Source organism: Sceloporus undulatus, chromosome 6 (genome assembly GCF_019175285.1).
Source record: "Sceloporus undulatus isolate JIND9_A2432 ecotype Alabama chromosome 6, SceUnd_v1.1, whole genome shotgun sequence".
In the NCBI taxonomy this organism is placed as follows: domain Eukaryota; kingdom Metazoa; phylum Chordata; class Lepidosauria; order Squamata; family Phrynosomatidae; genus Sceloporus; species Sceloporus undulatus.
In genome coordinates this window covers 50,154,189-50,173,821 of record NC_056527.1, presented here as the reverse complement: position 1 = coordinate 50,173,821, position 19,633 = coordinate 50,154,189, and the positions used below count along the sequence as shown (strand labels likewise).

General features: G+C 38.5%; 1 protein-coding gene across 10 annotated transcripts in view; it reads right to left on the bottom strand.

Annotated features, from left to right (window-relative positions):
- Positions 1-252: 252 nt before the first annotated feature.
- The window catches only part of CMC1 (C-X9-C motif containing 1), a 44,846-nt gene continuing 25,465 nt past the window's right edge, over positions 253-19,633 (bottom strand). For 4 of the 10 annotated variants that reach the window (XM_042473330.1, XM_042473329.1, XM_042473335.1 and 1 more), the window contains 3 exons: positions 4,762-4,815; positions 2,406-2,496; positions 253-712 (listed from right to left, as the gene is read on the bottom strand). In XM_042473330.1, the coding sequence (XP_042329264.1) occupies positions 592-712; positions 2,406-2,496; positions 4,762-4,815 (266 nt within the window). In that variant the 3' untranslated portion in view covers positions 253-591. Of the gene's footprint in view, positions 713-2,404; positions 2,497-4,703; positions 4,816-19,633 lie in introns of those variants that run through there. The other 6 variants (XM_042473333.1, XM_042473331.1, XM_042473338.1 and 3 more) reach the window with 4 other exon arrangements.

The following is a 19,633-nucleotide window of genomic DNA, read 5'->3' as shown; positions in this document are numbered from 1 at the left end:
TTTAATTTGAATTAAAATAAAATTTTGCTATTTTTTTCAATATGGGGGAGATAATTTTGGAACCATTCTTTTAAAAAATTGCAAAATAATAATAATAAAAAGTTCACCCCCAGGGACATGCAGCCCATGAGCTGTACATTATCCACCATCCTAGTAATCCTTGTTTACTATATGATAGATACGTTGTCAGCCTGATCTTTAACCTTTGTTAACAGGCAAGGTATAAATTACTCCTAAAAATAATGATGATGATCAGGTAGAGATTTTTTTAATAAGCAGTATCCTGAAATAAATTACTATATACATACTTCAGTATAAGTAGTCTGTAGATATGACAATGTCCTTCAGGTCTGCATATTGGATAGTAGCAGAAGAATTACATCTATTCAATTTCATAACTGACTTGCATTTAGTTCTCTTTGTGTAGTCATAATTCTTTTATTTGGGTACATTATTTACAGTATGATAACATTCACACTCCTTTAATTTTAACACAATCAGGTTGAAAAGCTCCATTGCAGAACCATTATTTAAAGGTGTATGTTTCAAATCTTGTTTTTTAAAAAACCCATAAAAATGCGTACTACTTGATTACATGCTGGTGGGAAGCCTCTGTTGCTTTTGTGAAGGACGGATTCCTGTTGCTCTGTATTCTTCCCTTTGCTTCAAGTATTTAGCCTCACACTCTTTATAAAATGTTGGATCAGTATAGCTGGAAGAGAAACAAAATGGAGTAATTAGATTTGACATTGTAAACCTCACTACATTTACTATTGGACTAAACTAAACCAGTGTAAGGAGGAATGCTTGGGGTAGCCAGGAGTGGATTTATGGTGTATTTTCAGTATTTAAACAGTGGAATAGGCTTCAGAGGAAATATTTCAGGGTTGTATACTCAGGATGAAGAGGAACAGACTGGCAATCATTCAAGAGTGGAATGTGTGCATGCATGTGTGTAAATTTATCTTACAAGATTTTCAGAGAGTATTTTTCAATGGGAATGACTATAGAAATAACCCTTAATCACAAACTGAAGCACAGTGTTCCTGTTACTAAGATATTAAGTTACTTTCAGAGTAACTTCAGACTTCTGCTGCTGGCCTTTGTGGCTCAGTTTTACCATTCCTCACAGGTTGAGGGCTTCTCTTTCTGTTCCTTTCTCTTTTGTCTTCATCATCCCACTGCTTTCCCTTAACTTCCTCCACAGCCAGCAGAGCAGCTTGATTCAACTTCCTTCTCTTGTCTTTTTCATCAGTTGCTCTTCTATCTTTCTGGTCCTTTTCTTTTTCCCTTCCCACAGTTCCTTCCCCATTCATTCCACCTTCTCTCAGCCTCAATTGCCTGTAAAAACATCATCATTCATCTTTCCATTCTGTCTTTTACCCTCATTTCAGAGCTGGCATCACTATAAGGAGCCCTGGTGGCACAGTAGTTAAATGGTGGTAAATGCTACCACTCACAAACCACAAGGTTGTGTGTTCAATCCCAGCCAGGGGCTCAGGGTCGACTCAGCCTGGCATCCTTCCAAACTCACTAAAATGAGTACCCAGCTTGTTGGGGACATTAACGTACAGTTGTAAACCACTTAGAGACTACTTAGAGTGGCATGAAGCAGTATATAAATGAAGCTGCTATTGCTATATATTGTCACAACTTAGGTCTACCTACAGCAATATCTGACAGATTCTATGGTAGCCTCAGTAGACTATTTTTATTAAACAAGAATGGAAAACTTTTGGCCCTCTGGACTACAGCTCCCACAGGCCATGATGATTGAAGCTTCTAAGAATTAAAGCCCCAAATACTTGAAGGGCCACATGTTTCTCACCCCCCCGGTTATAAAGTTCAGCTGCATTGGTGAAAACAAATTAATCAGAAGGGTTATAGTCAGTCTTATACACCCTCTGTCTTTAGATACAATATCCCTTATCTAAAAACCTGAAATACTCCAATACAAAACTTTTTTTCATGGGTGGCTGAGATAGTAACACCTTTGCTTTCTGATGGTTCAGTGAACACAAAGACTATTTCATGCATAAAATTATTTAAAAATACTATGTATAAAATTATCTTCAGGCTATGAGCATAAGGTATATATGGAAAAATGAATTTTATGTTTAGACTTTGATTCCATCTCCAAGATATCTCATTATACTTATGCAAATATTCCAAAATCTGAAATCCAAAACACTACTGGTTCCAAGCATGTTGGATAAGGGATATTCAACCTAGATATTGCTAACTGCCAAATACCAAAAACAATACCAGTTCTCCTGCACACTTCCAAAGAGTATTTGCATTTATATGTGTGTTCCAAAATAATAGATATTGTGAAGCCAACATGGTTACATGGCACTTTGTTTAATTACTGCTTGCTATGAACTTTTCTGTGTTACTGTACTTACTAGCCAGTAAGACATTCTTTCAGTGCAGCATTTTCCTCTCGGCATTTGACCACCATCAGAAAACCTGTATCTTGACAACACTTGGTAAAGGCTGGGGGGGAAAGGAGACAAAGTCGTTATGCTGGAACAAAATGTCCAGACACAGTATTCAGAGTTGTAATCCCTTGTCATATAATCTCACACAATTTATTTGCAGCAAAGCATATTTTTGGATTAGCAAACACTGCTTCTGAAAATGGCACAGGTGTCCACACAAGAGGGTCTAAAAATGTGTTTTTGGCAATGAAAGGGATCCTACTTGATTGTGTAAGAGTAGATCCTATCCGAGCACTTTATCACCTTAAAACACAAGATTTCAATGTATAGTAAGGTACTGTACTCTATTAGTGTCTCTTGAATAACACAGGTTTGAAATACTTCTACTTGTGAGCATCTACAGCAGATATAAGGAATATTTAGCCATTATTTACCACTGGTTATTCCAAAGATGATGGGAGCTACAGCTTAGCATCATCTGGAGTGCCATGCTTCTCTCTACTACAGAGATCTGATTTGTCACTACCAGAAATGAACCAGACCATGGAGGTCTTGCTTGTTGGCTGAAAACTAACACCCTTTATCACCCACAGCTTCCAGAAGTGTAAAGACTTTCCATTCCCTTGCCACCCCATTAGTAGCAAAAGAATAGTAGTGGTCTCTCCATTTTATCAGATAGATGAAAACTGCCATTCAGGTTTTAATTGTGCAATGCTCTCTCTCTCTCATTCTCTAGCTCTCAAATAAGAACTTGGTTCTAAAGGAAATTTAAATTGCCTTTAGATATAACTTTCCCCTAAATTAGGTAGAAACCATCCTGCTAAAATCTATATTTTATTATCTCCCAAACCTGAATCATGTCCACCGATCAAACGCTAAGCAAAAAGCTGATATTTTATGCAAAAGAGGGGAGGAGAGAGGGAGCTATCTAAGTTAGCCCACCAGTGTCTCACGTTGTTGTTCTGTTGAAATTCCTGCCTTCTGGCTGTTTCCAACCCCATAATGCTGTTTATCATACACAGTACCTTTAAGGGCAAAGATCAGCTCAGGTAGGATGGTTGGCGAGACTATCCTGTAACCAGCAGCTGTTTTCTCCTCCTGGTTCCCTATCCCTTTGCTTTTTGTGTATTGTGTATTTTAGTTTATATGCCTGAGGGCAGGGACTGTATTATTAATCTGTGTCAGCCACTCAGAGCATCTTTTTTATTTTGCCGAGGAGCGGTGTAAAAATGCTGTAAATAAATAAAATTACAAAGAAAATTCTTATGGAATGGAGTGCCTCCAAGAACTCCCACATTAAGTTCTTCCTGTAGGGTGGAAAGCCTAATTAGAAATCAAGAAAAATAGTCTTATCTACCATTTTCTCTGACCAATAAACCAGCCTTCCACAATCTGCTGCCCTCCCAAGTTATATTAGACTACAAACTCCATCATCCCCAGCCACAATGGTCATGGGGGGGGCAGAAGTCTCCCATTAACTTTCCTTTCTCTGAGGAAGCCCAATTGAATAGCCTCTTTAAAAATAAGAGGCTTGCATCTGCTTTATCATGAGGAGTAGCCCTCTTTTGTCATCATGTTTTGGATTGACAGATTGAGCAAGGGAAGAGAGTGACAACAGGCATGCTAAATCTGCTGTTTTTCATTTTGTTTACCTTCATGTGTGAGGGCAAACTACAACAAACCTCTCCATGTTATACATAACCCTCTGTGTGATAGCAAAAACCTACAAACTCAAAGGGTTTTGAATTGTGTGTTATGCATACATAGTTATACAAAAGGCTTCCCTGCTGCAGAAATTATCCCTCAAAATGTTGGGGAGACAGTGAAAGGGTGGAGCTAGTGTGTTCTTTTTAAAATTTATTAAAATAATAATCCATTGAGAAAAGTTAAAAATTCATGAATACAATATGCAGTGTACCTGCGCCAACCAATGACTTGCCATCTGCGGATCTGAGCTTCTGCGGATGGCAAGCCCCAGCTTTTTCAATGGGCTGTACCAAATGGCCAGCACCAAAAATTCCTTAATTTTGAAACTCTCTTCTATTGGGTTATCAAGGGATCATGTACTTATGTAGGGTTATAATAAAGCAAAAACTGCTATCACACAGAGAATTAAAGATATTGACCTACAAACCCACAAAAGCAAAACAATTCTTTATCCCATAATTGGGGAAACTGAAAGAGTTTTCATACATGCCAAATACTTTTTAAAGAATTAACAAAAGTCAAAAAGGGTAACCATATCTCCAAAAGGAAACTGACACGAAGTGGGGCTGTTGATTCTGTTCAATAACTTTTCCATTAATAAGGTGTTCCAAACCTTTTGACACCAGTTCTCCATAAGCAAGCAGCCCAGCTTCCAGTTCTGTGCTCTCTCCAAACAGGTAATAACAAGAAAGAAACAAATTATGCATTTGTATTTTAAATTCTTATTATTACCAATAAATATGAACAAACAACCCAGGGCAATCTCTGTACTTCCAGCTATCTCGAGAATTACAAATCAAAACTGGAGTGTTCATTCTATGTACATTTGTGAACAGAATGACCACAGCAGCCAAATAGGGCCCCCTGAAGGACTCTGTTTCACCAAAAGTCTCATGGTTACATAGTGCTGAGGCCCCGATTCTCCTCTACTCTGCTGGATTACAACCCCATTGCAGCTACGCACATTTTGACGGGTGTGTTGAAGGTATTTATCGCTAGTCTTTTGCAACATCAAAATATTCCAGTTGTTACAACCTGCTTTCAAGGAGCTGTCCAAGTCACCATTGAAGTGTGAAAGTATTAGTAAAGAATGCAAGAAGCCTTTGTAGTAGCAATGTATTTTCTCACTCAGTGACCCAGTCTGATCCTTCAAGCTTAGCCACTCCTGGCCCGCTGCCTCAAGCTCTTTGTAAGGTCTTTCTCACTTGTTTAGCAACAAGGTTGTAATTAGGATTTTCCCTTCACACTGCGTAACAAATTAACACTGCTCATACTTGGGAGTGATCTTCAATACTACTAAACTATTTATGAAACTGTATTATTCTGTAACAAATCCAGGAGGTGAAACCCTGCTCCTTTTCAAACTGCTTTCAACAAGTCACAGCCTGTGTGATAACACAGCAAGCCTTTGATTAGCATTCTGTAGTGCTGATGCCGATGGACCACTTCACACATGCCTATCGTCTTTCTTGGATGTAACCTCCCTGTCTGAAAATGAGCTGTGCCTCGGAACATGCAACACATACATATAAACAACACTGTCACATTTTCGTATTTCTTCCTTGCCCTACTCTACAGATGCAGATACAGTCAACAAAAGCAATTATTCACAGTCCAGTGTGATGAGAAACTGGAACTTATCTAAAGACATTACAGTCCTAGGTTTGAAATTAAAACTAAAATGTGGTATTGCATCACTGGGGGAGACTCTACTGAGAAGGTCTCTTTTGGATTTTCATATATTTCACCACTCTCAGTGGTGAGACACAGAGAATGGCCTTCTTGGCAGGTCTTAATACTCCAGCAGGAGTACATATGTGTCCCAAATTTCTTTATTATGCTGCTTTAAAGAATTAATCCTAAATGCTCAAGTAGCAACAATGCTACTTTTTTATTCTTAGGAACTTTTCTGAACATACTGTATAAACTTGTTATTGCCATCCTTTTAGTTGACTTACATTATACTACTGTTCTATTAAATCAGAAGTGGGAATCATGTGGCACATGCTGCCCTTGGCTCCATCCAAACCCACAGCAACCCCCAACTCCCTCAGTCTCCCTGAAACAACACTGGTCAGAACAAAACCTCTCTCTTTTTTGGCCTATAATGATTCAAGTGGTATGGTTTTTATGTGAAATAGTGTTCTGGGGACTCCTATCTCAGAGCAGCCAAAAACTGCCTTAGTAAGTGACTGAAGGGTTACTTCCAGTACAAGAAAATGGGAGTCTTGGCAAAACTAGGAGTGAAAAATGGCCTTATCACTCCTTGAGCATGTCCACCCCTATGTTAAACAGTGGGTTTATCCTTCTTTTAGTCCAAGGCTGAAATAATAGAATCATACGGCCTTAGTCGATGATCTCCATCTGTGCATCGACAGGGGAAGTGTGACCTTGTTGGCGCTCTTGGACATCTCAGCGGCTTTCGATACCATTGACCATGGTATCCTTCTGGAACGCCTGAGGGGTTAGGTATTCGGGGCACTGCGCTTCAGTGGTTCAGATCCTACCTCTCAGGTAGATTCCTGATGGTGGAGTTGGGGGGCAGCTGCTCTGCAAAAAGAGAGCTGACATCTGGCATCCCACAGGGCACCATTCTGTCCCCCATGCTGTTTAACTTTTACATGAAACCACTGGGAGAGATCATCTGGAGACATGGGGCGCGATGTTATCATCATGCTCATGACACCCAAATACACTTCTCTATGTCTCCGACTGACACAGTGACTAAGGATGGCATCTCTCCCCTGGATGCCTACCTTGGGTTGGTAATGGGATGGATGAGGGAAAACAAACTCAAGTTGAATCCAGGGAAAACGGAGGTACTAGCGATAGGTTCCTCAAGTCCAGGGATGGAGATTTGTCAACCTATCCTGGACGGGATCACACTTTCCCTAAAGGATGAAGTATGCAGTTTGGGGGTACTTTTGGATCCATCTCTACAGTTATCATCTCAGGTAGATGCGATGGCCAAAGGTGCCTGGCATTAGCTTTGGCTAATATGCCAACTGCGTCCCTACCTGGACCAAAAGGACCTTGAAGCAGTGATACTTGCACTGGTAATCTCTTGTCTTGATTTCTGCAACGCGCTCTACATGGGGCTACCTTTGTACTGAATTCAGAAGCTTCAATTGGTTCAAAATGTGGCTGCTAGATTGGTCACTGGAACACCTAGATCTGACCATATAACACCTGTATTAAAACCCCTTCACTGGTTGCCAATCAGCTTCTGGGCACAGTACAAAGTGTTGGTCATAACCTTTAAAGCCCTATATGGCTTAGGCCCGAGTTACTTGAGGGAACGCCTCTCCCTACATAATTCGCCCCGCACTCTCAGAACATTCAGGAAGAATCTTTTGGATTATCCAAATACCAGATTATTGTCAACTGCCCACAAAGCATTTACTGTCATGGCCCCTAAACTGTGGAATGCTTTACTGGTAGAGATCCGACTGAAGAAGCTTTTAAGAAAGCGATTAAAACGGACCTTTTCCGGTGGGCTTATCCCCCTGATCTTTTATAAAACTGAAGGGATATTCCACTCTGAGTAAGTGAATGATATGTTGATATATGGATTTTAATGTGCTGTCTTGATTTTAAGATGTATTTTATATATGGAAATTGGTGTTCCATTTTTTATTATTGTAAGCCCGCCTTGATCCGTAGGGAGAGGTGGGAAATATAAATAAACTTTTATTTATTATTATTAGTATTATGTGCAATCCCCTGACATGCAGCAATACACAATCGAAGCACCCCTTTTGAGTAACTGAAAGGATGATAAATTTAACTGGGTGCCAGATTATTTTTCCTAGATCATTTAAATACAAATAGGAGTAAAAACTACATGTAGACACTAATACCTTATGGGTCTTTCTCTAATCTTTCAAATACTGTTATGACTCACATGTACAAAATTTTTTAAACCATTTTGCTTCAGTTATTGTTATGCCTATGTAAACTTATGCAAATTCAATTACACCACCATTCTAGATATGAGAAATAAAACATCTTATGTTCAACAGGAGTTAAGCATGTAGTAGATCAAGCAGGACTACAGCCTTAATGAAAAATATATTTTTTATTTTGTTCAGTAATTGCCATAGACAAAAAGGACAGAGCTATGTGTCCAATCTATATATATATATAATACATATACATATATATTGGAATTCTATACTGGTAACATTCTGAAACAAAAAATCACAAAAACCAAAGGCTTTTAAAATGGGCACCTACAAGTTTTAATGCCTTGTATATTATGTCTGTGTGTAAATACACGTATATATATGTATCATGCATGCCTTTTTAAAAACTGTAACAGTGACCAATGAAAATGGATAAATGAAACACTACTCAAAAAGATATTCAGTGCTTATGTCTTAGCAGGCCATATGCACATGTGTTTTTCCCATTTCATATAAATAAGATGGATATAATTAGATAGAGAGAGAATGCTGATGGGATTTCCAAGTAAAGCTCTCAGTCTAGAGAGCAATTTGGATTTCTGCTGCCCACCAGCACTGACCATGGTAAAACAGTGATGTACTACTGTTTTCCCTCCTCCTTTTGTAATCATTCCTTCCGAAAAGCTGTGAAGTAAAAACCCAAGCACTCGCACACACAAAATAAAATAAAAGCTGAAGACAACGGGAGGTCCCTCTCACTTGTTAGCTCACCAGCTTCAGTTGGTTAAAGGTGTGATGTCCTAGTGAACAAAGACCGAACTGCTACAGAGAGCATACCCCAGCTTCCGAAGGGCCCTGCTTAAGCTACAGACAACCAGAGCAGGAAGCATCATTACAGAGTGATAAAAGTGCTTCCAGCTATAGAGCTTTAATGTTGTTAATGCTAACTCAAAAAGAAAAGGAAAGGGAGGGAAACGGAGCAGGCTTGAGAACATTACAATCCCGCCACGTGAACATATAACACCACTTAATTACTTCTGGCTTTTGTATCCACAGCCTTTTTCAATCTCTCTGCTGCTGGGAGAAAAGACTGTAATTCGGACTATTCAATTACAAATGTTTACTAGAGGTTTTCAATGGATCTGAAAAATACTTCATCTCTCTCATCTTCTTCTTCTTTTTTATCCACTGCTGACCACACATGAAGTCTTGCTTTAGTTCTTTTTTTAAAATGCAGAATATTCGTAACAACTTCATGACTAATTAAAATCCATTTTTGGATAGAGGGAGGTAAAAGACTCAGAGATCATGGAACTTGAGATGAAAAACCTCTAACATTAAAATTAACTTCCAGCAAAATTAACTCTCAGACTCCCCCTCCTTTCCTCCCCTTGTATCCTGATTTACTTATTTCCAATAAAACAGCTTAAAAATGGGTAATGGGCTTTGCAAATGAGTGTAACTACAAGAGGACAGGCTAAAGGCAAAGAATACTTGCCATGTTTTCACAGGATTTTCCAAAAGCAGCCAACTGAGATAATCACTGCAGGGCACTACCCTTTTCATGATCGGGCTGCAGTCTGCTGACATATACTACATGCTGAGTGAAGAACAGTTGGCCTTTCAAGTCTAGTTTCGCACTGCAAGGAGAAGGAGGACAAGTCCATCCAACAATCCATCATGGTACGTCATTTTACTTTGAGCCTACTTCTCAGGGTGGGGGGAGATCACAAGACCGGTAGTAAAATAATGAATCTAGTTTCCTGTGGGTTTTTTAAGTTGCATATCACAGATGAGAAAAATCTGCAGCTCCCATGGAGCTGCACTTTTGTGTGGCTTATAGCCACAGATTAAAAGCCTGTGAACATCACTTCTTATTTTAAAAACAATTGCATTTCTAATAGACACGGCGATAGAGGGACACTCAACAACAGGAAATGAGCAAACAAATAGAAAGTCCAAGTGCTTGATGTTACCTTAAGGGCGGTTAATGTTCTTCTCACAAGTCTGTCCTTGGACAAATATAATAGATGGGCAGATGGCCTTGCTACCAGCTTCATCTGTGATTCCCCATTTTCCACATTATACCATCCATGCAAATGCTCATAGGCACAGATGGGACTGTTTGCATATTTAAAAGAAAACTTAAAAAAAGAAAGAAAGCAAGAAAGCCCTGCAGAATGCATTGCATGGGAGGCCATAAGATTTTTACCAGATGCTCACCTGGACTGATAATTACCAATTAAAATACAGCATCTCAGCCATTCATCTCTTTGAACTCCCTCCCCATCTTTTATCTTTTGCAGCCCATAATGCCAGGCTCTGGTCCAGAACATCTTCAGGACAGCACATTTCCTCCTTCCCCTCAAACAAAACTTTTGGTAAATCTCCTGAAGTCACCACATCCTACCCTAAACTTAAGTTCCTGTATCTGCAATTAACCCAGAGAGTTGGATCCAGACATGCCTCTTTCCATTCAAGGAGTGGGGAGTTGATTTTCACCACCTTCCCAATTGCTGCAGCCCATGTCCCACAAAAGCTGTTCTGGAACAGAATGTGGGGTGCTGCAAGGAGCTATGAATGGGAAGATGGCACTTTCTCTAGAAACATACCATGAGCAAAAAAGCTTGGATCATAGCCATGCTCTCGCCTCTTCTCCTCCTTTCCTATATTGAGGTTTCCTGTGTTGAATTCTTTAAAAAATTGCTGTCATGCAATGCTGACAATGTATGCACAAATTTTGTGTCAAATGCTATGTACACTGTCCACAACATATTAATATTAAACTGAGTGTACCCTTTTTTAAAACAGAGAGTCAGTGTGGTAAAGTGGTTTGAGTGTTGGACTAGATTAAAGTTTCAATCCCCACTCAGCCATGGAGACCCTACATCACACTCTCTCAGCCTCAGAGGAAGGCAATGTCATAGCTCTCTGAACAAATCATGACAAGAAACCCTTGGGATAAGTTTGCCCTAGGGTCACTGTAAGCCAGAAATGAACTGAAGGGCAACAACAACACATCCTTTTAAATGTGGGACTAGCCAAAATGATTTATGACATATAGAAAAAAGATGACTGAACAAAGGATGAAGTCATTCATCAGTGTGTTTTAAAAGTATTATAAAGGTATGAGGACCACTGCTTTGTGACTGCTTTTGTCCTGCCTTTCTTCTATCTGCTGTGCTACTTCCCCAGATATGGAAAGCCAAAATTTAACTGTTTGCCTGGCTCTGATGGTCCTGATTATTATTGTTCTCCTCAGTAGAAGTGCTGTCTGCTGTCAGGGCAATGGCCAAAGTCAAGAGGTATACATTTGCACATGCAAATTTGGAGGTCCAGCCACAGAGCACAAAGACTAGAGCAGTATCACATCTTTTGAAAAGGTCTTCTAGCCACTATGCTCTTTGATTGGGCTTTGCCAGCTCCCACTGTCTCTCTTCCTGTGTCTCACCTGGTGTCAGCCACCACTTTTTATGGGGAGAATGTTCACTTTACAAAGAGGCTTTGATGTGATTCTTATAGTGACTTCCAGCTATCTCCTGTTAACAAAATGCTGATGATGTGTAAATCTAAGCTGGTGAGCTGAAATAGTTATGTGCTTTCTCCAAGCACATGAACTGAATAATTTTCTTAAATAAACCCTTTTTGTATTCAGAGATTTTTGAAACAGGAAAACTAATGTAGTCTCACCATAAACAACATAAAGCAGACATTTATATAGCACTTTTGGAGTATGCAAAGTGCATCAAAATATAATAATAATAATAATAATAATAATAATAATAATAATAATTTTATTTATATTTCCCTGCCTCTACCATTGGATCGAAGCAAGGTTACGTATATTCTATACATAATCTCCACAACAATCCTATAAGGTATATCAGTGGTATTTATCAGTTTAATTTATTTAATTCCCATACTTGCATAACCATATTAGTCTGCTACAGCCAAAGCAAACAGGTTTTTGGCATCTTAAAAGTTAACACATTTATAATGGCATAATGTTCTTTAGTTATACACAGATTTCACATACTATACATATTTCTAGGACAGATCACATTAGAAAGGATTTAAAAGAGGGGAAAGGGTAAAAGAAAAAACGAAAAAACATATAAACAGAAGCAATGCAGAACAGAATCAGCAAACCCAATCTGGAAAAAAAACCCACATTTTAAGTCACTGGAATGATGCAGATGATTAGCACCGTTTCAGTAACTCTGCAATTTCATTTCATTATTCACAAATATACACATATATGCACACAAAATCATATTTTTAAATCTGGTCCTATCATTCAAATGTATTACTTAAAATACATATATCTACAGTATATGATAATGCATGTATTCCAATATTCTCAATAAATCAATCATTACCCCTCGCCAAGGTAACACTGATTTTAGGAACTACTCTGTAGTTTATATAAAGGGTTTACAATTTTACTACTTAAGAACTGGTCCTATGGAGGTGTTATCGCACCATTTATATTTTCTTCAACACTTATGATATTGCTATCACACTCTTAAAATAGGAAAACATCTACCATGAACCAGAACAAGCTAAAAGTTATACCCCATTAGGACAAAAAGGAACAAAATCCTCTAAGGTTCATATTCTTTTGGCAGTACAATTAAATGAGAGAAAGCAATACTGTAACCAAGTATTACAAGTGTAGGGGCCATCTGAAACCATTTATTTTGCAAGCAATCTAGATGCTCCTAAATTATTTTAAATCACTAAAAACAGGTCAGTGCTTTTAAAACAAAGTTGTATTTGAAATTTTGTATTCAATTTGTGATTTATTATTAGGTTCTTATGCTGAAGATTACATATTGTGTCAAGAATCAATTTATGGGTGAATTTAATAAGGCAGAATAGGTAAGGCAAACATGAAACGATGGTTCTACATTGTTCTGTGGGAGCTATTTTATATTTCTGACACAGTACAAAAGCCAGCTTCTCTGTAGATTGATCATGGTTCAGTTAACATCACTGAATATCTAATACCTCCAACTCAATTAATTCTCACCTGATTAAGATCAGACTGATATTCAAACTAAATCATCTCTCCAGTCAAGTAGAAATCAATACTTCTTATTTTACTTTTAAATTAAAGCAACAAATAAAATATACACATCATCAGTGTGCCAGGAGTAGCTTTCCTAGGCTGGCCCACTATGGCATGCATAACAGATCTGATTAAAGAATTATTCCAATTTGAGCAAAAACATATAGGAAAAACAAGATTAATCTGAAAATGGAGAGATGGAAAGAAATAATTATAGGGCAAGGAGAAAACTGACATAGCATAAACTCTTCTTCTCTGAAAGTTTGCTTCATTTTTGGTCAGGCTTGATCAACTACTGCATTCATCTTTATGCCAACTATACCATGCTTATCATCCCATATCATGGGGTTTTCTTGGCAAAATTTGTTCTAAGGGGTTTTGCCATTGCCCTCCTCTGAGGCTGAGAGAGTGTGATTTATCCAAAATCACCCAGTAGGCTTCCATGGGTGAATGAAGATTCAAACCCTGGTCTCCAGAGTCATAGTCCAATGCTCAAACCACTATACTGCACTAAATTTCAAATTGTTTTAAATTGTTTAAATCCATTTTTATTTATACAGCACTCTGAGATCCAGTTATACAGGATAGAATATATATGTTTAACAAACAAATAAGCATATAAATAAAAAGAATTAAGTACCTAATATACTTGATTCATCCCTATTTTCTCATGTCTCTTATTAATACCCACATTAATATGTATCTACAATAGAATGGTTTCTTTGGGCCACAATATCCTTTCTTACTGGGGTAATCTCTGTTCCAAATTTTGGGAATTGGAGACTTTACTTACATCAAGAGTGATCAAAATATTGTTCAAAAAGATTTCAAAATTTCTTAAAAATGCGCACAGCTGTATTTTAAAACCAATGGTTATCTGGCACCATAAAATCACACCCTTGCAAGAGCTGGCACAGCACAATGGCTGGCAGTAAGAGCTAGAAGTCGCTCAGTTAAACTTTGCCTCAGTGAAGAGCTCACTATAGGCACTGTCTCCAACATTACTAAATACGTCACCAGCATCTCCTACATTTGTCCCTCCAACAGATTTAGAGAGTGAGAGAATATGCCCCCTTCCCTTGCATCCTCTTTTTTAGTAGGCTAAACAGGCCCACTGGGGTCATTATTCATAACGATATTCATTTTATAGACTATTTCTTTCTCACATCCCAACACCTGTAAAAACGAAGCAGGCTTTGTCAAGAAGCAGATCTGAATTATGTGACAAACACAGACCTTTTTAGCCGATCACGCTGGCCTCTCTCAGAGAGAACTGCAACCTCTAAGAGCACTATATACATTTCCAATTTGTTTCCCATCTCCATAGTAAGAATTCTTGACATCAAGCATCACAGCACCAGACTCCAGGAGGAGAACGAGAACACATACAACATTTCCCTACAGCTATCACCCATCAGTGCATATTGGTATATTAACCTATGTTGAACTCAAACATAGCAACATAGCCTCAGTCTGTTTTCCCATATCCTGTAGGAATAACTGTCCCACTTGGAGAAGAGTGGTTGGACAACAGCAGGTGTGATACAGAGTCTAAAATGCAGACAGTTTATTGCAATGAGACTTCTAGTTTCATCCTAATCTAGTCTCCAATAAGGGGGGGGGGTCAAATCAGACTTCAGATCGCACGATGTCAATATACCAGGCAAAAAGATTAGGCACACTTTGTGGTGAATACACCCCTTTTCACCACAAGATGGGGATAAAGCAGATTAAATTTAACCTTAGTATCTACCCCATATCCATGCCAATACAAGGAATGGGGAAGATATACATTTCAACGAACTTGTAATCTGTAAGACTATTAATTAAAACACACTGTCCATCTTCAGAAGAAAAACATGATTTTTTTTTCTTTTCTGAATAAGATGCAACAGGGAACTATGTATAAAATGCATACATTAGGAAAATGTGTACCAAAATACACATGCAATTCTCTGCAGGAAGAAAAGAAAGTGTCAGAACCCTCGATGGGATGAAAATATTGGTGGGATTCTAAGAAATGTAACAAAATTAAACAGACCTTTTTCAAATCCCTTGACAGTACCACCACTCTGGTCAGTTACTTACTCTCATGACAGAACAGTTCCTTTCAAAGCAAAATGTGGAAGATAGCTCCTCACTTTTCCATTTAGCTGAAACAGAAGTATCTCCCTGAGCCCACATCTAATGGGGCTCCTGGGATTTAAAAAGACAGACATCTTCAAGTCTTTCACAGGCTTTTGTGCACAAATCAAAAATCATACAAAAGATGTGTGATTCTTGATCTGTGCACTACATTTCATTAAAAAAAAAAGAAGCAGGAAATATAAAGCACCCCTCTGACCAATTTAAAAAGTAAACATGTTTCTAAAACCACAACCTTCTCAAGTTTCTGCAGAAATAGCACATCATTCATGCTCTTTGGCCTAAATATACACAGTTATTATGATTTCCTAAACCACCCATCAAGTTTACATATTCACTGAATGGCGTCCTTGACTGTTTTGTGCCAGGTGTTGGTCTCTGAGCCACAACTAAATTGGAAATGTGCCTCCTTCCTCTTTAGACTGATTTGTCCTAAAGATTTCTGCAACTCCCAAATGAACTGTTACTTCCTCACTTAATAGCCAAGCAAGAGAGACAAGAGAATTATCATCAAAATTTAAATACAGGTAGTTGCAAATCAGGTTAAATATAAAAATTAGATTCTTGTTCATATTGCAAGGTATTTCAGAGGCAGGAGAGCATGTACACAGCTCAGAATAAAGAAAAGATGAACAAGGACTGGTTTGCATGTGACAAGGAAAGGCCAACAAAGTATTTGCCAACAACTGCACATTCTCATTCCAGGCAAAGAAAAGCTGACTTGTGTGTCTACACTATGGGAAATACCAGGGTTCAAGATGTCAGAAAGATGATGCTGGGAGCACATGCATCCTTCTATGTCTATAGGGACAATGCAGTTCCCACTTTACACAATATTCAGAAGCAAGAGATGTGACTGCATGAGCAATTTAAACACACTCTGTTGACATTTGTGCAGAGATGTTATGTGATGTGGCTTCAAAACCAAAACAAAAGATGGCAGAGAAAAATAGGTAAGTCAGACTTTGGGGACTTAAACCTCTAGATGGCAACTAAGGGCCTGAACAGACAGGCCAAAATAAAGCTGCTTTGGGTCACTTTGGAGGTATGCTGTTTAAATGATCTATGTGTCTTAAGAGGCTGGAAGCCACGCCAAAGCCAGTCCTTAGGACTGGACCACAGCTTTGCTGCAGCTCTGGCCTCTTAAGATGCATATGTCATTTAAACAGCATACCGCCAAAGTAACCTGAAGCAGCTTTATTTTGGCCTGCCTGTTCAGGCTCTAAGTTGCAGACTTCTTCCTACCTGAATACCTTAAAAAAAATTTTTTTTCCACCCAGTTTTTCTGTTGTTGCAGAGATCTTAAAATTACTAGGGCTGATTCAAAAGCAAAAAATAAACGTTTTGTTCTTTAATTTAAAAATTGTAAGATATTCAATCCACAACACCCATAGACCAAGAACTAAAGGTTTGTGTTTCTCTGAATTCTCTATAGACTGCAGCATTTGTTTCCCAATGTAGTGACCTCTACATAACTTGGCCTAGAAGTTACATTTTCTGCAACTAGTATAATGCCATGCTAGCTGAGAATGATAGGAATTCTAGTCCAACACAGGAGGGCAACTCATTTAGGAAGGCTGATCTAGCATAATGTTACTTTATTTTTAAACCAGCATAAAAGATTGTAACGGTAGGTGGAAAAGGAAAGTATCTCAGAATTCCAATGATTATTACTGAACAGCTAATAAAACAACACAAAATCCCACAGATTTCTATAAAGGCTCCTGCTCGCAATGAGAAGCAATTGTCAGGGATCCATACAGCATGAAAGACACTATGTGTGGCCCTCCAGACACAGCACTAATATTTCCACCATCCTTTACCACTGATGGGAGCTACAATCCAACAAAGTCTGGAGGACCACATTTCCCATCTCTTTCATACACTCTGATTTTGATTAGAAATATTTAGATTAAATAATATTTCAAAGATAATTAAGATAAGGGAACAGAGAGGGGTTTTATCCAGCAAAGTGCAGAACAAAAGATAATGGACGAAATAAAAAAGAAATAAGTATTTTAAAAATTATGCTAACTTTAAGATGGTCAGTGTGGTTGTGGTGGTTTGTGTGTTGGACTCGGACTCTGGCAGGCCATGATTTGCATCCCCACTCAGCAACAGAGACTGACTAGGTGACTTTGGGCAAGTCACTCTCTCTCAGCCTTGAAGGAAGGCAATGGCAAACCTCATTTTTGCCAAGAAAACCCCAGGATGTCACCATATGTTGGGATTGACTTGAAAGCACATAAACCACAACAATAATGCATTTTCTTATGTGCCTACTTGTTGAAATGCAGTAGGTATATTGATTATAATTACAAATATTTCCTTGTGATAGAAAGCTGGTCAATTCTGTGTGTGTCAGAGAAAGAGAGAGCTTTCTTAAAAGATACTACAATTAGTACAAGACTCTTCAGAGACATTTTGTATTATAAAACAATGCTGTATTTAGAAATCATACAGAGCAGAGATTAAACACAATCTGCTGAGAAGGTGGTTATGCAGAATGTTGTTTCTGCATTGTTAATGTTGAATTCTACAATGAATACATGCATATTCTGCGAGTGAACAATCTATAGACCATATTTTTAAAAAGTGTACTATTTTTGTAGGTCATGTATGGAACCACTTCAGATGAACAAATTGTCAGATGCCTGTTTGAAAAGATCTGAAAACACCATAAGAACCAGAATATACACAATGCGAGAGAACTGAGAACTGTTCAGGGACAGTGGTGCCCACTGGGGTGGATGGGAGGCTAGACAACTACAGGTTGAAGCTGGAGGCAAACACAGGCATCAGGCCTCACTTGTCAAGATTAAAGGTGAAGGGTGAAGAGAGATTTCAACAGAAACCCATTTCTCATGATGTAAACTGAAGCAAACAGGCAAGTCACTTGTTAGAGATCATGGTAGAAAGGGGAGGAGGTGTCTAAGCAGCACAGCACACACATACAAAATCCTGAAGCCACGTTTTTCTTTCTGTTCCAGCCAATGAAACCAATGGCACAGAAAAGCCTATCAAGAAAAGGAGGCTAGTGACTTCTGCACTAATTAAGATCGTCAAAATTCCTATTTTCAAAAGAAAATCCTACACCATGGGGATGGGAAGATAGTAAAGGCAGGTCACATTGTGGAGAAGAGAACAGGGTTGCTTTTCCTCAGGAAGAAATGCAAACAAGTTGCTGGTGTTAAGCATACAGGGATAATGGGAGAGAGAATGGAAGGGTGCCGATTCCTTCCCATTTTAAATCACCTCTCCCATGGAGTAGAAAATTTGTGAACCGTGTAATGGTGGGTCACATATCACTGTGTGAAATCTGAGTGTGTGCTTGTCTTTGTACTTATAGGTTAATACTATGCTTGTTAACATTACTGATATACAGTGCTCCCTCGGGTTACGAAATTAATTCGTTCCGCGGCCGCTTTCGTAACCCGAAAAGCCTTCGTAAGCCGAATTGCCATAGGCGCTAATGGGGAAAAGCCGCGTTTCGTGCAAAAAAGCGCCGAAAAGCACCAAAAATTTTTTTCGTAACCCGAAAAAACATTCGTAACCCGGAACAATGATTTCCAATGGGATTTTTTCGTATCCCGGAAATTTCGTAACCTGGGTATTTCGTATCCCGAGGTACCACTGTACATTAAAAAGTTAGAACAGTTGGATCTTACAGACTTTTGTAACTAAAAGAATACAACACATTTCTTTTTAAACCTCTAAAGCAAAAAAGGCAGCAGGCCCAGTTATTTTTGTGACAACTGAGGAGAGTGATGCTTCTATATGAGGCCTAATGGCATTATTTGTTGGAAAGCCACTCAATGGGCTAACAGTTTTGAATGCATAATGGTTATTAATTAAACTGATACCTTTTTGGTGAAATGCATCTGCAGTTTTTCAGCTCTGAAATAAATCACATTAGTCTAGATTATAAGAAGAAAAAGGGAAGGGGGGATGACAGATTCTATAAAGCATATGTGGTTGTTGTCAAGCAGTTACTGTGGAAATAAACAAACATTTTCTTATTTTCATATTACTCTTGCAAGCATTTGTTAACAGTATGTTGCCATGTGCCACTATCATAGCCACATGTCACTGCTATATTATTTTTAGAACACCACAATGACATATGGCACAGTATTTGCAGATAACTCTATTCTCAATTTGATGTGCAATATTAATTACTCTGAAACAAATCCAAATAAAGTGCTCAAACAAGGAGCAACAACAGGCTAAGCTGATGTAAACAAATAATCATGTGGTGGGGCAGTGTTGACTAATCTGCAGGTGTCACCTGCATTTTCTAGGTTCTTTTTGGTCAAATTTTATCATCTAGGACCATTCCTCGGTGCTTTTTCTGAATGGAAACA